This window comes from Crotalus tigris, unplaced genomic scaffold, assembly GCF_016545835.1.
Source record: "Crotalus tigris isolate CLP2741 ecotype Arizona unplaced genomic scaffold, ASM1654583v1 scf7180000019478.12717781048:2074007, whole genome shotgun sequence".
Lineage (NCBI taxonomy): Eukaryota > Metazoa > Chordata > Lepidosauria > Squamata > Viperidae > Crotalus > Crotalus tigris.
The window spans coordinates 1656803-1679334 of NW_024097560.1; the positions used below are offsets into that span (position 1 = coordinate 1656803).

The 22532-nt window shown below is 56.1% G+C and overlaps 2 protein-coding genes across 2 annotated transcripts; both read left to right on the top strand.

Moving 5' to 3' along the window:
* The first annotated feature begins 105 nt into the window (after nt 1-105).
* Nucleotides 106-3445, top strand: CRYBB2 (crystallin beta B2). Its single transcript, XM_039362835.1, has 6 exons — nt 106-1129; nt 1735-1801; nt 2016-2134; nt 2367-2499; nt 2869-3011; nt 3138-3445. Exons 1-6 carry the CDS (start codon nt 1074-1076, stop codon nt 3304-3306), a joined length of 687 nt encoding a protein of 228 aa, XP_039218769.1. The 5' UTR covers nt 106-1073; the 3' UTR covers nt 3307-3445.
* Nucleotides 3446-6333: 2888 nt separating this feature from the next.
* On the top strand, nt 6334-21809 carry GRK3 (G protein-coupled receptor kinase 3). The gene is made up of 21 exons (XM_039362815.1): nt 6334-6544; nt 7885-7961; nt 10062-10135; nt 11616-11717; nt 11981-12055; nt 12374-12435; nt 13096-13147; nt 13440-13531; nt 14030-14129; nt 14487-14565; nt 14822-14952; nt 15400-15494; nt 15712-15819; nt 15966-16032; nt 16431-16531; nt 17138-17204; nt 17445-17540; nt 17830-17992; nt 18292-18428; nt 18513-18626; nt 18935-21809. The coding sequence occupies exons 1-21, from the start codon at nt 6432-6434 to the stop codon at nt 19094-19096; spliced, it is 2067 nt and encodes a 688-aa protein (XP_039218749.1). The 5' UTR covers nt 6334-6431; the 3' UTR covers nt 19097-21809.
* The last annotated feature ends 723 nt before the right edge of the window (nt 21810-22532 follow it).

The window sequence follows — 22532 nt, forward strand, 5'->3', positions numbered from 1 at the left end:
TGGAAGCCCCCCTGCCAGGCTCTTCCTCTGGGAGGACGGAGTGGGAGCATGGACATACAGGGGGGCGGGGAGGGTTGCTGCCTCCTTTCCACATCAAAGGGAGCAGCTGTCCTGGGCTCACCTTGCACCCTGCCAGTCACGCTCCGGTCACAGACTCCCTTCTGTTTGTTGCCACAAGGGGGAGCTCTCGAGGCCTCCTGTCTCCCAAAGCCACTCACTCCCTGCAAAGACCCCAGAAGACCCCGGAAACCTGCATGGGGCCACCTTCTCGCTCTGCTTGTTTGGCTGCCCCTCGCCAAATGCAGCAGACCACCTGGGAGCCCTCTGACTACAGGCTGGCCACCCGTAGCAGCCGAGCAGATGGGGCCCGCCCTGCCCAGGCTGCTCCACAGCTCTCCGGACAGCCCTGGGCTGAAGTCCTCAGGGAGCTGCTGTGGTGGTTTTCTCCCCCAGAGAGGTGGGACTTTCTCAGGGCAGGAAATGTCAGCGGGCAGACCGGGAGCCTGAGGAGCATGAACGGAGGCAGCAGTTTCAGGAAGGACCACCACGAGCCCTGGGGGGGGGGGCTGCACTTGCCCTCCTCTCCAGTCTGACTGGCCCATGGGAGGAGGGGTCTGTTCCTGGACTTGGGGATTCCCTGCCTGCTTGTAAGCAGAGATGCCTGCCTGAGCCTGATTAGGGAGTTTGGACCTGGCTTCCCAGGGAGAAAGGCTGCTCGGAGCCCTTTGTGCCGTGGAGAAGCCCACCTGCCCACCCGTAAAGGGCCTGGTTGCAGGGACCAGCTCCGGCTGGCACAGCCCCGGGGCCACTCGGGAGGGGGGAGGGGTTTTGCAGCGCCAGACCCTGGGTGGCTGAACCTGCTGAGCTCAACAAAACTGGGCTCTCCTTGCCCACGGAGCTGAGCCAGCAAAGCGGGCAGCTCCAAACTGAAAGCTCATGAAATAACTCTCCCAGGACAAAGGGAGGCAGGGGGGGAGCTGACTCTTGTTTGCATTATACTTTAATCCAGCATTCTTGGTTTGGGTCACATGCTGATCAATACTGCTGGCCTGGGACTCTGCCGCCCTCTATAAATGGCGGGGCTCGGCGGCGGGTTTTCAGCGGCAGAAGCAAATTTTTGGTGCAACCGGTAGGCTTCTTCCGCTTCACTTTTTCTGGGGTTGACGGTGCCTTTTGCGTGGGTCTCTTTCCAAGCAGGGTTGAGTCTGATAGAGGAAAAGGGCAGATTGGAGGAGCAGAGGCAGAACAGAAAGATGGTGGGAAGAAGGACAGAGACTCTGCAGTGGGCAGAGAGAGGAAGTCTGGCCACTTTCTTGGCCAGTTGGCTGCAACCTCTCCCCCCCCCCCCGTCCCTGGAAGCGGTAAATGAGGGTTCTCTTTTGGCTAAATACGCCAGGATCCCTTTTCTGCTTCCCAGGATTTTACTGGGATCAGAGGAAGTGGCTCCTCTCCTTTTCCCCTTCCCTCTTGCAAATGCCCCATGCTTCCTTATTATTGGCAAGCCCCCCTTGGCAAGTCTTCATCCATCCCTCTTCCCATGCCAGTCCCGAGCCGGGCGATGGCCCAGCTTCTCCCCTGAGCTGGAGAGATGCCAAGCACCCCCTGGAAGCCCAGAGGTCCCCAAGATGGGAAGATGGGAGGGGTGGTGGCCCTTCTGGAGCATACCGGGTAGATAGGGTGGGGGCCGTGGCGGGGGCAGCTGTGTGCCCCGCCTGGTGTGACTTCTCTCCTCAGGGAGCAGCCCCCTTTCACCATGGCCTTGGACCATCAGACCTCGAAGCAGCTGCAAGCCACTTCCAAGGTCAGTGGGCCCACCCCTAGACAGCTAAGTGTGGGGCGGAGAGCAACCTGTGTGGACAGGCGGAGAGGAAAAGACCCTCTGCCTGGGGGGCTGAGGGAGGCAGAAGCCATCTTGCTCCCTCCTCCATCGGACGGGCCCCGATGCAGAGGATTCCTTCCCCTCTTGGTGCGGGGCGCCCCAAAGGCTCTCACAGCCCCTCTTCTCATCCTCCCAGATTGCCCTCTTCGAGCAGGAGAACTTCCAGGGGCGCTGCCAGGAGCTGAATACCCCCTGCCCCAACTTGAAGGAGGCCGGCATAGAGAAAGTCAGCTCCATTGTGGTGCATTCTGGCCCGTGAGTGCCAGGGAAGGGGGCTCGGAGGCAGGGAGGCAGGGAGGCCGTGAGCCGCACTGAGGCCGTGGGCCTGGGGTGACCACGACAGACTGCTGCCTCCCGTGGATCGGTTTTCCCTCCCGCTCCCCCAAGTGTTTCAGAGGGAGGGTGGCAGCCCCAAAGCTCTAGTGGGGTTCCTTGGGGGGGGGGAACTTCCGACCAGGGGTTCACCCTGGTCTCTCTTTGCTGCCAGGTGGGTGGGATATGAGCAGGCCCACTTCAAAGGGGAGCAGTTCATCTTTGAGAAGGGGGAGTACCCCCGCTGGGACTCCTGGACCAGCAGCCGCAGGAGTGACAGCATCTCCGCCCTGAGGCCCATCAAAGTGGTGAGTGCCAAAGGGGGGATCTCGGAGGGGAGGGAGGAATGCTTGGCCTGGCAGCCAGACCCTGGGCTCTAGCCCAGGGCCCCCTGCAAGCTTCCTGCCACTGTTTTCTGCCATGGGGAGGGATGGCGATGGTTGCCGGGCAAGGCCACCAGAGGAGGGGGTAGCCACGAGAAAGCCGGGGGCTCAGCAGGCACCAAGGGAGAAGGGAAAACGTGCACGGAGAACAGCTCTGCCCTGCCGCTCTGTCCCGACGGGCTATAGGGCGAACCCGGATTGGGAAGCACTTAAGAGTGTTTCAGGTTTGGTCCTGGACCCCCACCCGAAGCTGGGGCCCTCCCTCCGCTCCCCTCCTCCCCTGCCTCCCTGCAGGACAGTCAGGAGCACAAGATCGTCCTGTACGAGAATCCCAGCTTCAGCGGCAAGAAAATCGAGATTGTGGATGATGACGTGCCCAGCTTCCATGCCTACGGCTACCAGGAGAAGGTGTCCTCTGTGCGAGTGCAAAGTGGCACGTAAGTCTCTGGGCGGGAAGCAGGACCCTCCCCTGGGGAGGCGCCCTAGGCTTCCCTTCCTGGTTTCCCCTTGCATGAGCCGAGGGTCGAGCTCCCTGCCCCCCTGACCCTGCCCTCCTCCTTCAGGTGGGTGGGCTACCAGTACCCCGGCTACCGTGGCTACCAGTGCCTGTTTGAGAAGGGCGACTACAAGGACAACCTGGAGTTTGGAGCCCAGCAGCCTCACATCCAGTCGGTCCGGCGCATCCGGGACATGCAGTGGCACCAGCAGGGCGCATTCTACCGCACCAGCTAAGCCCTGGCTGGGCCCCGGAGTGCCCCCCTCTGCCTCCCGGTCTTCCTCCGCTGCCCGGCCGGGCCCCCTCTCTGCTGCTCGCTCGCTGCCTCTGCTTCTGCTTCCCACCCTGAATAAAGCTTTTGTCATCTGAAACGTTCTTCCCGGTCCTCCTCCTCCGGTCTGGTCGGATCCTCGGCTTCCTTTTCTCCTGGGGTTGCCCCTCCCCCCCATGGGGCTCCAGGCAGATCAGGCCAGGCTGCCCTCGGTTTGGAGGTGCCAGCGGGCAGCCCGGCCACTCCAGAGGCCTCTGCAAGCTTTACGCCTCCTTGAAGGGGAGGAGGAGGCAGCCAGGCCAGCTGGACTCCGGGAACCTTTGCCCTCCTCACAGGCCTTGCTCCCCTCGCCCCCATTTCCCTCTCTTCCCCACCCTCCCCCTGCCCGTGCCAAAAGGTCTTTGGCCTGGATTGGTGGGCTGGACACTGAGCAGGGCAAATCTTTGGGGAGCCTACCTTGGCCTACGCAGGAAGCAGTGACAGAAAGGCTGATTCAGCTGGCTATTGGCAAGCCTCCCCCCCTCCTCACTGCCCAGCCATGTGGGACCTGATGGGATTAACTGGTGCCAGTGGACGAGAGTCCCTGGGAGGGGAATGGCTCAGTCTGCCCCCTGTCCAAAGATGGCAGAAAAAATGTAAGCACAGGATCCAGGCATTGATTGGATCGCTTTGCAAAATATTTAGATGTTTTTAACTTCTGCACAACAGATGAAGGGAGGGTTGGGGCAAAGTTGCTTTTGTATTGCCGCCTGTGTTCTCTTGCTCTAGGGGGGGAGAGGGGAAGGGGCCTAGGCCTCACACCCCTTTGGTTCTCCAGCCTGTTACGTTCTCTGCGCTTTGGCACGTTTGAGACATCTGAAGAACATCTGGCATCTTTCCCCTTCAGTTCCAGGACACCCAAAGGCTGTAACTGCAGTCGCCTCTGCGCAAACCTGCAGAGATGGGTGGAGTCACTGTGGGTGCCTGGCAATCGCTCTCCAGGCGTGATTGCCAGGCACCCACATCCCCTGCTCCGTTTCCTCTGGCGCCACCATGTCGCCTGCTCCCCTCCTGCCCCTTTGCAGGACAATCCATCTGGAAGATCCCCGGGTCCTCTGTAATTTTCCCCAGGAAGGGGAGGGGAGGGAGCGCTGCAGCTGCCTCAGTGCCCATGTGGGCAGGCAAGAGAGCCTGGCAGTTTGAGCAACGAGACTGAGTTTTTCCCCTCCCAATGGTGTATCCGAAGGTGGCCTCGGCAGGAGAACTTTTCTGAATCCGAGGAGAACCCTTGGAGTGCCGGAAGCTTCTGGCAATCCTTGCCAGGCTACAGCCGAGATGCCCCAGCAGAGATTTGGGGAGCGAAGAGAGAACAAAGACAGCTGCAAGAGGTAGCTGTGTCCCCCAGCCCTGTCTCAGCAGGAAGAGATTTGCTGGGGTTTGCAAGGCCCGTCTTTGGACAAGAACGGGAGCATCTGGAGGCCTTCAGCATCGGCCGTCCCAGAAGGAAAGCATTTGGGTCTGCAGAGAGTCTGGCTCCGTACTCGATGGAAACCCTCAACTATGAAGGGGCCTAGAACCAGCACAAAGGCCCTCCTTCCCTGCAGCCCTTCCGGTGGCTCCCGGCAGTCTCCTCCTTGCTCATTGATTACTTTTAGGGGAAAGAAAACCTGCAGAGAGCCAGGTGATTATGCTGCTTTTGTGGCCTTTTAAATTCCTGCTTGGAGGGCCCTTCGGATGTTTTGCAAAGCAGGTTGATTGTGGCAAAACAGGAGAAAAGGGCAGCCACTTGGCATAGTTTTCTTTAAAATGCTTGGCGGCCATTGCTGAGGAGGAGATCAAGGATTGTGATTGGGGGGGGGGGGAAATAGGCCTATCTGCAAATGCCTAATGAAAGATCCAAAATATTTGGCTGAGTCGGATGGGGTCTTTGATGGAATCGAAACTGGAAGCTCTGCGGAAAGAGACTTCCCAATTTGGCTTGTGACCGAGGACCCTCGCCAAGGGGGAGCTACCTGGACAGATGGGGACCCTCAGCTGCCAGCTGGCTTCCGTGTGCTGTGAGGGGCAAGCGAGGGTGTTATTGCAACTTAAGGAAAGGATTTGTAGGTAATAATCACAGAAACAGCCCCAGCCAAAGTTAATTTTCCCCACGATTGTCCGATATTTAACGTTTAAAAGGAGGTATCTGGTGAAGCAAGCGATGCCGGGGCAGAACCTTCAGTGAAGACGCTTCTCTGCTGCCAGAAATGCCCTCAGCTCCAGCTTTTGGAAACATGATGCAATTTTTTCTTCGGCACAATAAAACAAATGCAATTAGAATGAGCTTGTTGTTTTATTCAATTGTTTTCAAATTTACTTACTTGAAAGGAGAAACAAGGAAAATGATCCTCACTCTTTTTTAATTTAGCTGACTCACGTTCACAGCATTATTTTATTCCTTCTAAATTCTTTTAAATGCACCAAACATAGGACTAACACAAACCAAATCTACAGCAAAAAAGAAATCTTCTGGTGCACCATTTGGTTACTTTGATAGCCGAGACCGTCACCGAATGAAAGAAGCCGTAATCGACCCAATAGGTCGCATTACTTAAATCTGCATATATTGGCATACTTCCAAGCGTGTCTTTTCTGTTCGGGGGGGGGCCTCCTCTTGGGGCAAGCCATGCCTCCGCCAAGGCTCGAGGGGCCTCGGGTTCAGCGGGTCATGAGAACGGAGGAAGCGAGTTAGGTCAGGGAATTGGAGCTGAGGGGCAGCGCAGCAGGGACGCCTCGCTCCCCCGCCCCGCCCCGCCCGGAGACGCAGAGCAGCGCCGCCGCTCCAAGGCCGCCGCCCCTCCCTCCTCCTCCTCCTCCTCCCCCCCCCCCAGCGAGGCGCGAGGCGGCGGCGTGCAGCCGCGCGAGGAGCCGTTGCGCCGAGGACGATGCCGGGGCGGCGCAGCGCAGCCCCCCGGCCTTCCGCCGCCTAGAGCCCCGCGGCCGGCTGCGCTGCGCGGGCCGGGCCATGCCCCCCCAGGGGCGCCCCTGCTGCGGGGCCGGGCCGGGCCGGGGGCGGCGCGGGCGGTAGCCGGGCGGGCCGGCGGGGTCCCCGGGCCGGCGGGCCCCGCCAAGATGGCAGACCTGGAGGCGGTGTTGGCGGACGTCAGCTACCTCATGGCCATGGAGAAGAGCCGCAGCTCTCCCGCGGCCCGGGCCAGCAAGAAGCTCACCCTGCCGGAGCCCAGGTGAGGCGGCGCGGCCCGGGCGGCGGGGGAGCGAGCGGGACCCGAGGGCGGCTCTCTGGGCCGGGAAGCCGCCGTGCCAGGGCCGGGGGAGCCCTCTTTCTCGGCCCTTCAGAGACCCCCTCTCCCCCCCTCAGCAGCCTCCATCTTGCCGCCTTTCTGGTGCCAGCAGGGAAGGGAGGGGAGGGCTGTCAGCCCCCTCCCCAAGTCCGATCAACAGCCTCCTTCCCCGCATCCAGCAGCCCCCCCCGGGAGGCGCAAAAGGGCACCTCTCCTCCTCCTCCTTCAATGAGCCCCCCCGGCCCTCCGAGGCAGCCCCCCCCGGAATTGCCCCCTCACCCTGGGACCGTCCCATCCTCAGGTCGCCCCAAAGGGGCTGAAATCCAGGGGGCTCCCCTGGGGGGCAAGTGCCAGGTCTCCAGGTGGCACCACACCCCCTCCCCAAAATTGGCCTGAGCAGTCCCAGACCAGCTGCTGCTTCCAATACTCGGCTGTGCCTTTCAATGTATCTGAGTGGATGTGGACGTATCTTTTCAGGGGGGGAGGCTAAACTTGTCTATTGGCCAACTTTTTTTACTCCAGGGAATGTGCAAACACTAGACTGACCCCCCCCCAGATTCAGGGTGGTCCCCTCCCTGACTGGCCACCCCTCTTAGCAGTCCCTCATGCCGCTTTGCTCTGAGGCCTCTCTGGATCCCCCAATGACCCCTGCCAACTGCCAGTGGTGGAGTCAACCTCTGGCCCTAAGACCCGGTTGGCTGAGTGTCAACACCAAGCCACAATTTATGGCTTATGAGTAAAGGCTGGCTTAAAACCCAGCCTGTTCAGCTGAAACCCAATAATAGGTCTTTGGGAGGTGTGTGAACTTGGGTTAGGGGTCTGGCCTTGGGGTCTCTCTGCTGCTGCCCCCCCACCTCAGTTCTTAGGGGTTGTCCCCTGTTGGTCCTCAGGGGAAAGGTCCTGACTCTGGATTCCCAGCTAAGAGATCCATCCTGCATTCCTGGCCAAATCGTTACAAATTTGAGGCTGTTGGTCTGAGCCTGGGCCTGGCGTCCGGCCGCAAGGCCCCTGCAGGGAACTCTGGCTGAGCGTCTCGGCTTTGTCCCTGCAGTTGGTGGTCTGAGCATCCAGACTGATGGCAGACTGGCTGTCGTTTGGCCAGTGAGAGCAGTGGCAGGAACAGCGGGCATTCCTTGATGCTCGCTGGTGGGAGGGCCCCAAGAGTGGGTGCTGGGAAGGAGCCCCTTGCCTGCATAAGACTTGGGGGGTCAGGATGGTTGGCTGTGGGCTGAAATGTCTGCTCTACATTTGCTCCTTTACCATTTCTGTTCTCCGCCTTTCAGCATCCGCAGTGTGATGCAGAAGTATTTGAAGGAGAGGGGAGAGCTGACCTTCGACAAGGTCTTCAATCAGAAGATTGGTAAGTCTTGAGGTAAATTGGGGTGCAGGATCACGCAGGGCAAGGCCCATCCTGAGTTTGGGGAGAAACCATAACTTTGCCTTTCTGGGATCACTGGGGACCAGAAGCCAAGCGGTACCTCCAAGCGCTTCAGAGGAGCGATTGTGACCGTGTGCAGTTGTCTGAGCTGGTGTGGAGGGGGTGGCTGATCCGTGGCCTTGCCGGATAACCCCCTCTCCTGCCAGCAACATGCACAGACCCTCGTGCAGCTCACAGGAATGGCTGCCGGGTGTTCTGGCTCAGGCACTCTGCTTTGGCCAGCTATGGCAGCTCCCTCAACAGGCTCGCCCAGCGGGACGATGGTGCCCAGACAGGCAACTCTGCGGCAGAGCTGGACCCTTGCCTGCTTCTCACCTTCAGGATTTTGCTTGCAACGGCTGAAGCTTTCTGGAGGGAGCTTGATGTGTGACTCTGGGTGTTCGTGTGGCACGGCAGGCCTGCGTGTGTGGGTGACAGGCAGTGCAGGCTTAGGGCTTGCTTCCTGTCGGGGTTTACCTCCAGCAGCTCAGTTTGTAGAAATCCCGGGAAGGGTTGCCCTCAGAAGTGTAAACAATGCCAGACAGATGCTGAGCTGGAGCGTCTCATGCCTGCCAAGCCTAATCCCTGAGCAGGCTTTGTGAGTAATCCAGCCAATTGCTCCAGGCGCCTCACAAGGGGAGATTTTCCCCATTTCATTCTTTTTCCAATGTGAACAGATTGGGATTTAAAAAATCACGGCCTCAGGGTGAGATGGGACCTTGAGGCTGATGGTAGGAAGTCTTCTCTGGCGCCTGGAAAAGATGAAACCTTTATTAGCCGCTTAGATCAGGGGCTCGGATTTGAAAGCGGCCCTTCCCGCGGTTTCCTCTATGCAGACATTCCCTAAAGATGCTTGTTTCGATCAGGGGAATCGCTCACATGAGAATTATTTAAAACTTGGTTTGGACTTTGAAATGCTTATCAAAGTTTGGGCAGCTGCTTGTTTGGGCGATGGAGAAACCCCAATGGTTAGACAGGATGAAAAGTGACTGAAAGTGCTTAACTGAAATCCACCCCTCTTCTTACAGTAAGAGGAGAGGGATTCTTAAAAGGATGTTTTGAAAATGTGAAATCTTTTAAAAATAGCTGCTGCTTGCTTGGCTGGGGGAGATTATTGTCAGCTTGAAAAGGCTGAAGAAGCAGCTGTTGAATACGTTGTGCTGTTACCTTGTCGGTTGTACTGGATAGCACCACTTGTGGGTTCCGGCTAGGCCAGGGGTAGGCAACCTTGGCTCTTTTATGACTCGTGGACTTCAACTCCGGAAGCTCAGGAATTCTGGGAGTTGAAGTCCACTAGTCATAAAAGAGCCAAGGTTGCCTACCCCTGGGCTAGGCAATGTTGAAGGCCGCGCTAGACAGAAAGAATAACTTTGAGGAACAGGAGGAAGAGACGCCAGCAGCACAATAGTCGGATAACAGACTCCTCTTGAGTCCTGAGTAGAAGCGCAATCCGAGAAGGCCTCTGGGACTTGACCTGCCCTGCTGCTCATGCAGACGAGGGGAAGAGCCTTAAGAGCTGCATGGCGTTGGCACGCATGAGGCTGGTTCCCTTGTCTGGTCTCCCCCAAAGGGCTGATAGGCAGGCAGGGACCGTGAGCCCCTCCATTTAGGAGACCTCATGCGGTCATGGTAGATCCATAGCTGACTGGGATCGCCTGCTGGTCTCATTGCCTGTTTTCAAAGGTTGAGTCTTTCTGTGCTTGCTTTGCTATTGGGATAACAAGACAGAAGACGCGGCCTTCTAAAAAAAGACAACAGAGAGGAAACCCGGCTGCTAAGTGAAGGAAGCAGATGTGAAAATAAAATGTGTTTAAAAATAGTCCTGGCGTTTTGGTAAAGGATGCTCACTTTCAGATTGAGACTCATCTGCTGATTAATCAACTCTTCTCCTGTCCTGGCTGTAGAAGGCCGACTTCTCTGGCCATTTGGTCCCTTCTCTGGAGGGACAGACACGGGAGATGAACACTGCCCCCCCCCCCATGAGTGATGAGGCATCCTGCCTGGGATCAGGCCTTCTGCTTCTTTCACTTGTTTGTCTCCTAGGATTCCTCTTGTTCAGAGACTTTTGCCAGACCGACGTTGAGGAAGGCGTTCCGCAGCTGAAGTTTTACGAAGAGGTGAGAACCTGCACTTTTCTGATTCTCCCGGGGAGTTGGAGGGTTTTTTTAAAGTGATGAAAAGGATCTTAGTGTGTTTAAGGAATCGGTGGAATGATGGTGCATTTAGGCACTGAGTAAATCTGATCAGAGGACTGTGTGGCAAGGAGCAGAGAGAGAGAGAGAGAGAAGGAGAGAGAGAGAGAGAGAGCCTCCGCACTCCAGGAAACTCATCTGCTGCTCTGTGAGTCACACTGCAAAGTGTGTTTTGAGGAGTGATTCACCCCAGTGTCAGTTAACGGCTGCTTTCTCAGGATGGCTTTCCAGAAGTTGTGTAGGCTGGTGTTGAGTTCTGCAAAGGCTCTCTGTGGAAGGCTGCTGGCTGAGCCGGTTCCACTGCACCCAGTGGGACCTGCTGCAGCCGTCACTCGCGCGACTGACTTCCAGATGTCTCAGGCTGAGTCCTGGAAAAGAAGCATCTGGAGAAGTGGGAGCTCTGGAGCATGTCAAGCGCTTCGGGGCTGGAGGCGCAGGGGGCGGCCGTCGGGAAGCCCTGGGGGGGGGGGTGTCAGGGCTTGGCATGTCCTGAATGGCTGTTAGGCGGATTCAGGCTGCTGGCAGTGCCTTCTCTGCCAGCCCCCAGGACCCAGAGCCTGCGGGGCCAGAAATTTAATCGGTGGCACATGAATTGGGGGATGCCAGGCGGGCTCCCTGCTGGGATGCTGACCTTACAAGCTAAGCAATGCCTCAGCCCCAAAGGTTAGGTGGGAGGCGATGCAGGCGTTCCCCAATGACTGGATTCAAGCAGCCCTTCCTTACCCCCCCCCCGCCCCACCCCCAAAGCTCCTTCTCCCGATCTCTGCGTGGCTGCAGACCTGAGGCAAATACCGGTGGGACTTTTCCATGGAAACTGATTAGAGGAATAAGCAGATGGAGCTGAGTCCGTTTTAAGCTAAGAGGCTTGATGGTCACTTGAGAGCCTCCGGCCCATCCTCCAGAACAAGGAGAGCTTCTAGGGTGTTCCCAAAATAGTGCAGGGTGGGTCAGAAAGGGTGGCATGATTGGGGGGGGAGGGGTTTCTGGCCAGACTAGCAGATCTCTGGCTCTCTGGAAGAAGAGAGTGAAAAGGCTGTCTGCTGCTAAGGCAGCCTTTGACCGCTCAGCTGATTGTGACCCCAGAGAGAAAGAGAGAAACATGGAAGGAGACTGGCCGGTCTTGGAGGCCCTTTTAGGGTTCAGGATGTGCACCCCACAGCCCTGCAAAACAGCCCATCAGCCTGGGGTCTAAGCGGAGGACAATGAAGTGTTAACACCCCTTCCCCCCCTTCCCTTCAAGAGGATTTCAGCGAATCTTGGAACTCGTTTTCTAAATCTATTCCACCTTGCCCACCCCGGGCTTTTCACTCCCGATCTGCAGCCCTCCCAGAGGGACCCAGAAGCGCCCCCCACCCTTGGGCAAAGCCTGGGCTTAACCATCCCTTCGCACTGTTGGGTCTTGCAGATCAAAGAGTACGAGAAGCTGGACTCTGAGGAGGATCGTCTCATCAGGAGCCGCCAAATCTACGACACCTTCATAATGAAGGAGCTGCTGTCCTGCTCCCACGTGCGTAGGAACACGGCCATCCCACCGCAGCTGGGCCCAGGGGCAGGTCCCACTTGGAAGTCTTGTTCCCTGAGGGGGCCTCTGTTTGGCTTGGGGTGGCTGGGACCCCATGGTTTGGGCTTCATTGAACAAAGGGGCTTCTCCTTTGTGCTTCTCCTGCCTGGAAGGGTGAAGAGAGGCGCCCCAGTCATGCTGCAAATGTCCTCAAGTGTTTTCTGTCCCCAAAATACCTGAATGAATAAATACGAGTCCTTTCCCTACAGCCCTTTTCAAAACAAGCCGTCAGTCACGTGCAGACCCGCCTGGCCAAGAAGCAGGTCCCAATCACCCTTTTCCAGGTGAATGTGAGATTCGTTTGTTTTTGCAGAAAGCAGAAAACAGTTTAATCAATTCACGGACTAAAGTGACTCACTTGTGCAGAAAGCAAGGAATGGTTAAGATTCCGTTCCAGGAGAGAGAGGGACTCAGAGTCTAGATCAGTGTTACGCAATTTGATAGCCTTAAAATGTATTGAATTCTGAAGCCCATCATCCTCAGCCACTACAGGCATAGCCCCAATTGATGGACTGAGCAAAGTTGGTTTTATTCCTGGGTTTGTGGTATGGAAGCCAGTGTGGTTTGGATAATTGCAATATTCTTGGCTTTTTCTCCCGTAGCCCTACTTGGAAGAAATCTGTGGCAGCTTGCGAGGAAGCATTTTCCAGCTCTTTCTGGAAAGGTAGGGCTTGGATGGCGCCTTCCTTCTCTGCAGCCCCCCCCCCATCTGATCGCCCTTGGGGGTCTCTGCAAAATGAGCTCAGGAAGGAGGAAATGGCCGGTGGGCCAAGATGCTTTGGGTGTTCTGGGAGGGTGTAAGGTGTAGCTCAGCTGTGGGAATCCCAGCGGACCTTTTCCAATGTGGGTGGCCTCCTTGGGGCTACATGCTCTCCCAGATGTTTCCTGCAAAAATGAACAACAGGAACCTTTGCATTGTATTGGGGGAGCGTCTACAAAGAGACTTCAGAAATAAACACTCTTTTCAAATTAAAAACTAGAGTATTGAGTTCTCTGAATTGCAGTGTTCAGTTTTTTTCCCCCCTCACAAGTTATTTCAGCACTTTTTAAAATGCTTTTCTAATAGAATCGTAAGGGATTAGGAAATACGGAAGCTTGATATTCTTTCAGCCGCGACTTACTGGAATCTCTCCTGCCTTTTAGGGGAAGCATCATAAGCTATTCTCATTCCAGGGCACCCGATTAGGAAAAAAATAGCTGATCAAGAGACCTTTTTAAAATCAGAAACTTGATTTTGTTTTGTTTTTCAAGTTCATCTTAGGAGAAAGTTTTGTTTTTACTGCGGTCATGGACTATAACTTTTCCCCCTTTTTCTTATTTCCAGCGATAAGTTTACAAGATACTGCCAGTGGAAAAATGTAGAGCTGAACATTCACGTAAGTATTTTCTGATCTTTGAGGCATGTTTTATTGGATGCATGTTTATAAAGCCAGGAATGGGCAGATTCATGGCTGAGGGTTGTTTCAACAAGGTCCATCTCGGAGGGGCTCAGTGTGATCCAGAAATATTCTTTAGCCAGAGGGCCAGTTTGGGATGACCCCACAGTATTGGGCCGCAAGTGTTCAGCATGTAATTGTGTTTTGCAAAGCTTTTGCCAAATGTGTCCCTGTGAAGTTGAGAAGATTAGGGGGAGAACGGTCCTACATTGTCGCCCTCTTCTCTTTGCAGCTGACCATGAATGACTTCAGTGTCCATCGGATTATTGGGAGAGGCGGCTTTGGAGAAGTCTACGGTTGCCGTAAAGCGGACACAGGGAAAATGTCAGTTGCGTGGCTTGTGTGTATGATGAGAGAAACGTGAATTGTCCCAGACAAAGCCCTTAGAAATCAGAGGGGGTGGGGGTGGGTTACTGCCTTATGTGTTTAATTCTCCCAGTGCTCCAAAAGTTGGAGGAAGATTTTCTCTTTGAAAGGACATCTCCCCCTCTTGTTTGAGTCGCGCTTCAACTGTGGCCCCTACGTTTTCTCGGTTTTTACACCGAAAAAGTTAAAAGGCAACGGATTGCTTAACTGTGGGAAAGCTTGTTGCGCTGGTGCTGCCCACGTGGACTCAGGCACAGCGCCGGTCAGGACAAGTCAGCCAAACTCTGAATGGAGAGCGCGATTGCCCTGCTTGAGAAATCCCTGGCTTTCATCCTTTTAATTCGTAAACCAGCAAATTGCAGAGCGAGTCCTGGAAGGCACCTGGGAGCAAGCGAGGACGCAGCCTGACCCTTTCGTGCCCTGGGGCGGCCTCAGCCTCTTTGTGCAACTTCTCAGGTACGCCATGAAATGCTTGGACAAGAAGAGGATCAAGATGAAGCAGGGGGAGACCTTGGCCTTGAATGAACGCATCATGCTCTCCCTCGTCAGCACTGGGGTGAGTGCGCGGTCCTCGGGTCAGGTCGCAGCGCAGGAGGAAACGGGGAGGTCTCCCCCACGGTGGCTGAGCCACCGTGGGCCTGTCTGGATTTACCAAGGCCTCTTGAGGGAATGTGTGGCCTTTTTGAAGCAGCCGGAAGCTCTGCCGCAGGACTTGGCTCTTGCAGAAACCCTGGGGAGTCACGGAGCAAGAATGCCACCATTGGGCCCCCCGTTTGGTCAATTTGTCTGGAGCTGGGCAGCCCCTCTCCTTCCCTGCCCGGCTCAGGGCCTCTCTCACAATGGGTGGGGGGCCATTATGCCTGGGAGGGCCTCTTTGCATCATGCCAATCTCGGTCTCCCCCCTCCCCCCCAGGACTGTCCTTTCCTTGTGTGCATGACGTACGCCTTCCACACGCCCGGCAAGCTGTGCTTCATTCTGGACTTGATGAATGGTAAATGAGTGTGTGTGGGGGGGAGTGTCTGACTCTCTGCTGCTGGCTGCAGGGAGTGGGGCCGGGGGGGGGGGGGTTCTCTTGGACACGTTTGGAGAGGAAGGCCCAGGCCACAGAGACTGCCACAGCAGGGGCTGTCCGGGGGGGTCTGGAAAGGCCATCCTGAGGACTCCTGCAGGGCGCAGACGGTGCAGCTTGAACCTGGGGATTTTCCGCACAGAGAGCTGCTGCTGAGGTTGGACCTTCTTGGCCTTAGGTGGAGACCTGCACTACCACCTCTCCCAGCACGGGGTCTTTTCGGAGAAGGAGATGCGCTTCTACGCCACCGAGATCATCCTTGGGCTGGGACACATGCACAGCCGCTCCGTGGTCTACCGAGACCTGAAGGTAACCTCTGCCAGGAGGCCCGAAGGCTCCAGGGGAGGACAGCGGGGGCTTTGCCAGGATGCCCTCTGTAGCCGGCGTCCTGTCCCCGAAAAGGGCTCATCCTGGAGATCCGAAAAGGGAAGTGGGAAGGAAGCGGCAGGATGGTGCTGGGAGTGGCGGCTGTCACAGTTTCTGCAAAGGGCACAACGGGCCCCGTGGGTCGAGGGGACTCTCTATCGGGCCAGCGCTGGTCAGTAGCAAAGTCTGCCGGGTTCTGGGGCTGTACGGAGACCTTGCACCTGCCTCTTGCCCTCCCTCCCCTCTCCTCGGGATGTCTCGGCGAAGGGCTCAGAGGAGGGCTGGACTCCACTCTCAGCCCGTCCGGCGTGACTTTCTCTGCGTTTGCACTCGTCCTTGGCCGGCTGCTCCACCTGGCAGAGCCACAGGTGCCTCTGGGTTTCTCCCTAGCCGGCCAATATCCTTCTGGATGAACACGGCCATGTGAGGATCTCCGACCTAGGCCTGGCTTGTGATTTCTCCAAGAAGAAGCCCCACGCCAGCGTGTGAGTAGAGAAAGGAGGCAGGCTCTGCAGGGGAAGCCTGTCAGCCGAGCCCCGAGTTTGGCTGCCCCCCTCAGCAGCTCCCCCTGGATCCCTTCTGTGGACGATGGCAGAGCTTGAGCCTGGGGCCCGTGCTCAAGGAAGGAGGCGGCTCCCCCTTTGCTGCTCCCAGGTGTCGCCTCCCCCCCAGGCCTGTCCCATGTGTGCATCCCTTTTCCAGTGGAACTCATGGCTACATGGCTCCGGAGGTGCTGCAGAAGGGAACGGCTTACGACAGCACGGCCGACTGGTTCTCCCTGGGCTGCATGCTGTTCAAGCTTCTCAGAGGGTGAGTCCGGCCCCCTCGGGTGGGGTGGGGGTGGGAGCCCGGGAGATGAGCAGCTGGGCGTTAATGTAGGGGGCTAATAACCTTCCCCCTCTCTGCCTTGCTGAGTCTCGGCTTGTGCCTGTGTCTCCTCCTCCCCCTCCCGGCAGGCACAGCCCTTTCAGACAACACAAAACCAAAGACAAGCACGCGATCGACCGCCTGACGCTCACTGCAGTAAGTGGGGCTTCCGAGTGGTGGGTCGGGCCCCGTATCTTTGCGTTCAGTAGGTGCCCTTCCTCATCGACTGCGCCCAGCAGTTTTAAAGACATGAAAAAAAATGCAAGAACCAGCAGCGCAAGAGGCATTTTATTGCACTGTATTCTGGAGCTTGGAAGGAAATGAACGGTGCAGTTAAAGCCGCTGGCTCCAGTCTGGATGTGCTGCGGCTGCCGCTCTCCTTGGGGAGGGGGAGTTCTGTCCGGGAAGCCTCGCGGGGCCCTCCAGCCCTCCATTCTGGGGGAGCCTAGGTCTCCGGCACAGGAGATCCGCTGGGTGCTCTTGGAAGATCGTAAACCTGTGTCTGGGGCAGATCCAACTCCCAGAGCGCCTCTCCTTTGCTCCCCCCTCCCCAGAACGTGGAGCTGCCGGATTCCTTTTCCCCTGAACTCAAGACTCTCCTGGAGGGGCTTCTCCAGCGGGACATCACGAAGCGGCTCGGCTGCCAAGGTGGTGGGTGAGTTCCCACTGGAAAAGTGGAGGAATGAGGGCTGTGGGGATTCAGTTGTTTACCTAATCTAAAGAATCCTGCGTTTATTTTGCAAAAATCCTGATGCTCTTCCATGCAAGCAGTTCAAATAGTTGCAGAGAGGGAAAAGCCCCATCGACAGCAGATCCGCTCCCCGCCTGCAGCTGAAGCCCTCCCCTCCCCTCCCTTTTTAGCCAGGGCTGAGCCCAGAAAACAAAGGGGCTCCTGGTTGGGCCCCTGAGCCTCTCCTGGGCCAAACTCCTCTGCCCGGCTGGGGAAGGAGGTCCCAGTGGCTGGCGTGGGGCTCTTTAGGGGACCAGAGTTACTTATTCCAAGGCCGACTCCTGGTCTGTCCAGCCCAGATCTTCTCACAGCCACCTGCCCTGCCTGCCTACCCTGTCAGGTGGATGCTGGCATGGCGGGCCCCTGCGCTTTGATTGGGCAGTGGCATTGAGCTCCTGTCCCTGGCATTGGTCCTTGCAGGTGGTTTATACACCGGGAGAGGCTGGATCCAGCCCCTCGAGGTAGGAGACGGGACAGCCGCGCGGCTTTGGGGCTGTGAAGCTCACTTTGTGTTTGTGCTTCATCCCACAGTGCCCAGGAGGTCAAGGCTCACCCTTTCTTCCAAGGAATTGATTGGCAGCACGTTTACCTACAAAAGGTAAGCCCAGCGGTGATCCTTCAGCACACAGAGCCCTTTACCCAACAGACAATGATGCTATAGAAATTCTGAATGAACACTCTGCTGGTCCTTCATTGCTGAATTTGAACCCGATTGCAAAGACCTGGTTTATGTTGAAGCCTCTAATGTCGCCCAAATAAATAAATAAATAAATAAATAGCCAGGATTTTCATCTCTGCAGGGAGCCCGTTTGTAACTCTGCTCTCCTTGCCTTGCCAGTATTCACCCCCCCTGATCCCCCCCAGGGGAGAAGTCAATGCGGCGGATGCTTTTGACATTGGCTCCTTCGATGAAGAGGACACAAAGGGCATTAAGGTGGGTGGGGGGCTTTTGGGGAGAGGGCGGCCCCCTATCTGGGGGCCGATGATGGGTGTCTCATAAAACATCGGGGCAGGAGAGGATAAGGCTGGTATGGCGCTGGGCATCCAGTACTACCTCAGCCTTACGACATGGTGGAATGAAGGCTGTTTAAGGCCAGGGGGTCTCCTGAGGACTAGTGTGCTGTTGGCTCCTCGAAGTGCTGCGGATGAACTGCGTGTTGCTTGCAAACCAGGGGATGGTTCTGGAAGCGAATCCTTTCTCTCCTCTCCCTTCCTGCCGCCAGCTGCTGGACTGCGACCAAGAGCTGTACAAGAACTTTCCCCTGGTGATTTCTGAGCGTTGGCAGCAGGAAGTGGCCGAAACGGTGTTTGAGGCAGTGAACACCGACACGGACAAGGTGGAGATGCGGAAGCGAGCAAAGAACAAGCAGCTGGGCCATGAGGAAGGTACCCCTCAGCCACCCAAGGACCCGGGTGCTGCCGCCTCCTGCCCAGGAAGGGCAAAACTGTAACTGCTGGGCTTCTTTGCCAGCCATGCGTTCCTTAAGAAGGGTGTGCCCATCCTTGGCGGTGGCTCTCCCACCGGGCAGTCCAGACAGTGTCTGGCAGCCCCCCCTTCAACTCGGGGGCACCCCAGCCCAGCCCTCCTCCTGCTTCACTCCAGAAGCCGGCCATGCCAGCTGTGGGGGATGTCCAGACGGGTCCCTTCTGCCTTCCCACTGATGGTGGCTCCCCCCCCCCCGCAGATTACGCTCTGGGGAAGGACTGCATCATGCACGGCTACATGCTGAAGCTGGGGAACCCCTTCCTGACGCAGTGGCAGAGGCGCTACTTCTACCTCTTCCCCAACCGGCTGGAGTGGCGAGGGGAAGGAGAGTCCCGGGTGAGTGGTTCCCCTCCCCGCTCCCCCCCCCCTGCGCTGGCTGCTCCCAGGCTGGGCAACCTCTGGGTTCCTTTCGCCCCTCAGCAAAACCTGCTAACGATGGAGCAGATCCTCTCGGTGGAGGAGACTCAGGTCAAGGATAGAAAGTGCATCCTGCTCCGGATCAAAGGAGGGAAGCAGTTCGTCCTGCAATGCGAGGTAACCGGGGTTGGGAGTGGGGAGGGGTTCATCCCCGGGAGGAGTTTATTTGTTGGGAGGGGCTTTGGGGCTCCTACCTGACCGGCAGATTGAGCTGCTGAAAAAGTGATACCGTTTTCCTCCCTCGCACCTGGTCTGCAATCCTGGTCAGCCAAAGAGCAAGCCGGGTTTGTTGGGGGCGGAGGCGGCATCCTCTGCTGTGTGTGGCAGGGATGGTGGGTTCGTTCTGTCCCGGGGCAGCCCGTCCTGCCGGGCGCTGAGGGTCTCTCCGGGGTGTGTGTGCTGCAGCCTCCTTTGCTCCCTCCTAGAGCGACCCGGAGTCCCTGCAGTGGAAGAAGGAGCTGACGGAGACCTTCACGGAGGCCCAGAAGCTGCTGCGAAGGGCGCCCAAGTTCCTGAACAAGTCCCGTTCTGCGGGGGTGGAGCTCACCAAGCCCCCCCTGAGCCATAGGAACAGCAACGGCCTGTGACGGCTCGTGGGGAGGAGGCCGGCTGCCTCCCCCCCCCCCCGCTGCTCCAGAGTGGGGTCCTGCAAAGGGCAGCGTCTGGGCAGGGGCCAGGCAGGGAGACGTGCAGGGACAGGGCTCTGGACCGAGGGAGATGGCCGGCCTGGAGGAGCCCAGCCATCCAGCCCTGGCATCGGAGAGGGCTCCCGCCTGCTTCATGTTCCGGCCTGGGGCAGGGATGGCCCTTTGGACCTTTGGGGCTCAGTGGGGATTCCCTGGCTGCGTCCACCCGTCCGAAGGGACCTCTGGGTCTCACTGGGGCCCTTCATACACACGGACCAACTGAAGACATGTTTTGTGTGGCTTCCAGTGTTGTGCTGCTGCCGCTGCTGCTGCTTTTCGGCAAAAGTATCTCTGGACTTTGGTTCCGTCTCCCTCACCAGCTGCCCAGCCCGTCCTGCCAGCGTCTGCTGTGGGCTCTGCTCCGTTGACCTTGGGCTGGACTGGTGCAAGTAGAAGCTTGGCTGGGGAAACATGGTGATTGTGTGCTTGTGTGTGTGTCTGTCTGTCTGTCTGTCTGTCTGCCTCTTCTCACACATGAGTTGCTGGGGAGAGCCACATGGCGAATGCTTTTGTGACTTTCCTTTTAGTGGCACTTTTAAAAAACACTTTAAACAAATCCAGTAACTAAACGTGGAGCATGTGAACGCTAGAATTAGCCTGCAGGCAGCCAGGAGGCCTGGCTCAACTCTTGCGGTTTCAGGATCGCTCCCCCTGCTATTTCTGTCCCTCGCAGATTGCTCTTGGGAGCCTGGGGTCTGCCAATTCCGGTGGTCTGAAAGTCTGTGGAAATTTGCTCTTGCAAGGGAGAGACACCCCCCCCCCAACTCTAGAACTGCAACGTGGTCTGAGGGTGAATTGGCTTTTGTGATGGCACCGTGCCATCTCCTCCTTCTCCTCCTCTACTTTTGCTTGGGTTTAGTGGAACTTTGAAGCTCTAAATCCCTCTTTACAGCTGATGGGATTTGGAAGCGCTTTCCAGGGCCCTCCTTGGAGGGGGGGGTCTGAGCTGCAGCGCCCTAATTGCAGGTGTGCATGTGCTGGTCCCCAGTAACGGAGCCACCAGCCTCCCCTGCACTTTTGTGGGGAGCGGCTGGAAAGGAATGAGGGGCCTCCACAGTCAAGAATTTGGCAAAATGGCCCTAATGCACGGTGTTTTAGCCACGTTTGGGGGGGGGGGTTTCCCCTAGAGATTTTGTGAAGAGGAAGATGCAAATTGGTTGCTTTTAAGGGGCTGGAGAGAATCAGAAAATGTTGCCTGGCTGAGACTGGCAGGAGCTGTGTTGCTGACTACCCTCATCTCAGGGTGGCACAGATTAAGCTATTGTTCAGATTAGCCTAGATATTTTAGGGGTGTGTGTGTGTGTGTGTTCATTCCAGAGGCAGCTGAAGGGCACCTGATAGAAATGGGATGAATCCTATGTGGCTTCAGAGCTGCCACCCTCCAGACTGTCTGAGAAGTTTGTGTTTTGTGTGAATATTTATTTTTTTTTAAAGGATAAGCAATTTCATTTCCCCCGATGCGTGGGGGGGGGCCTCTGGGTACATTTAAAAGCTGAGGAGGTTGGGCAAGAATTCCCCTTCCTTTCCTAGTTTTTGAGATCGAGAAAAGAGTGTGGTCCATAGCTTCTCCCTAGGCTGGAAGAGGGACTTCACAGAGGCACACTTGGTAAATTACTATAATAATACAAATTATTATCAATTTACTAATGATAATTAGTAAAGGAAGCATTTCGCTGGGACGTTTGATTGGTGGAAGATGGGAAGTAAGTTCTGAAAACAAAGGTTGGCAGAGTCCTTTTTAAAATTGCCTTCCCCGTGTCTGCTTGAAAATCCGCCCTCGTCTCTTGCCCATCCGTAGCAAGTTGCAGCTCCTGAGGGGCTTCCGGCAAGACCAGCCCTTGGCGGGGGATCTGGCCGTGGTGACGATTCCACCGATTCAGAGGAGGTGAAGGGCGCCAGGAAGAGCACACCCGTGCGGCATCTCTTGAGGGCAAATTGCAGTTTACCATTCCCCCCCCCCTTCGGCAATGCACTGCTATGTTAGAGGTCTGTTTTAGAGCACCTTAACCATCTTGAATTACAATATATGCATACTCTTTTTGAACTGTGCTGTAGAGAAGAACTTCTAGCTAAAAACCGATAAAAATGTTGGGATAATATACATTTTTGGAGATCTTAAGATTATATTGCTTACTTTCAGTATTACACAAAATGGGAGAAATATATTTAAAAAACACTGAAAAATGTATGCATATTTAAAAGAGCATAAAAATTTTTTTGTGCCTGCTGTCATGTTCCATGATGTAAATATGTGGTTTAGCACTACTGAATATTAGAGCATCTGATAATTTGTTATTTTTTTAAAGTGTTAAACTAATAATCAAAGTTTTATTTTGGTACAACATTAAGTTACTTTTATCCTCAGAAGTAGTTTAAAAAAATCCAAGAATTATGTTTTAACTAAGAGGCATTTTTACGTTATTTATTTTTAAGTCTGGACACCTTGGTTTACTTAATTCCCTGTACAGTTTTTTTTCCTCATCTTATGTATGTTGTTTAAGTAACGAGGATCCTTTCCCAGTTGAATTCAATAATTTTTTATTACAGTTTTCATAAAATTGCTGTTCAAACCGGATTTTCTTTGTCCGACCATCCCCAATAAAACAAGTTCAGAGAAAAAGGATCTCTCTCATTTTCCCCTCCTCTGGCCTCGGGGGTCTTGGGAATGCACTGGCCTTTTCCCACATGGGGCCGGGGTTTTGGGGTCCGTGTGCCGCCTGCAGGTCTGCCAGGCCGGGCAGGCTGGTTCTTGAGGGCCAGTCTGCAGAGCTGAGCCTGGGCAGGGCATACCCGGCTTTCAGGAAGAAATCGGAGGTGGCCGCCTTCCAGGCTGCTAGGGAGAAGGCCAGATGGAGGTCCCACGAAGTCCTCAGGAGGGCAGCCCAACAGGAGGAAGACTTCCCCCTTCTGCCATTCTTACCACAGCAAAATCACCAGAGGACAGAAGAGGAAGGACGCCAGGCCAACAGATTGGACAGGGACTCCCAGCCTGCCTTTGAAAACGTTGCAGTCCAGCCTCTCCCTGACTTGAGCCAGTGAAAGATGATCCGGTTGGTTTGTTTATTTTCCAGCCTTTCTGCCTCGGTGTGCCTTGAAGCACGACTGACCGAGCGGAGGAGTTTGGGGCTGCGTCCCTTTCCTGCACTAGGTGAGGAAAGGTGTTCCATCTGGAGGTGGGAGCAGGATCAGGAGGTCTTCCCTGCAGGGCCCTGGCTTCAGGTGGCTTCCCTGCTTAAGGTGGAAAGGAGCCCGGGAGAGCAGTTTTACCCAGGTTTCTCTTCACCCCAAAGTTCATATCTGCTGCCATCTATTGGATGATTTTTTTTTTAAAAAAAAT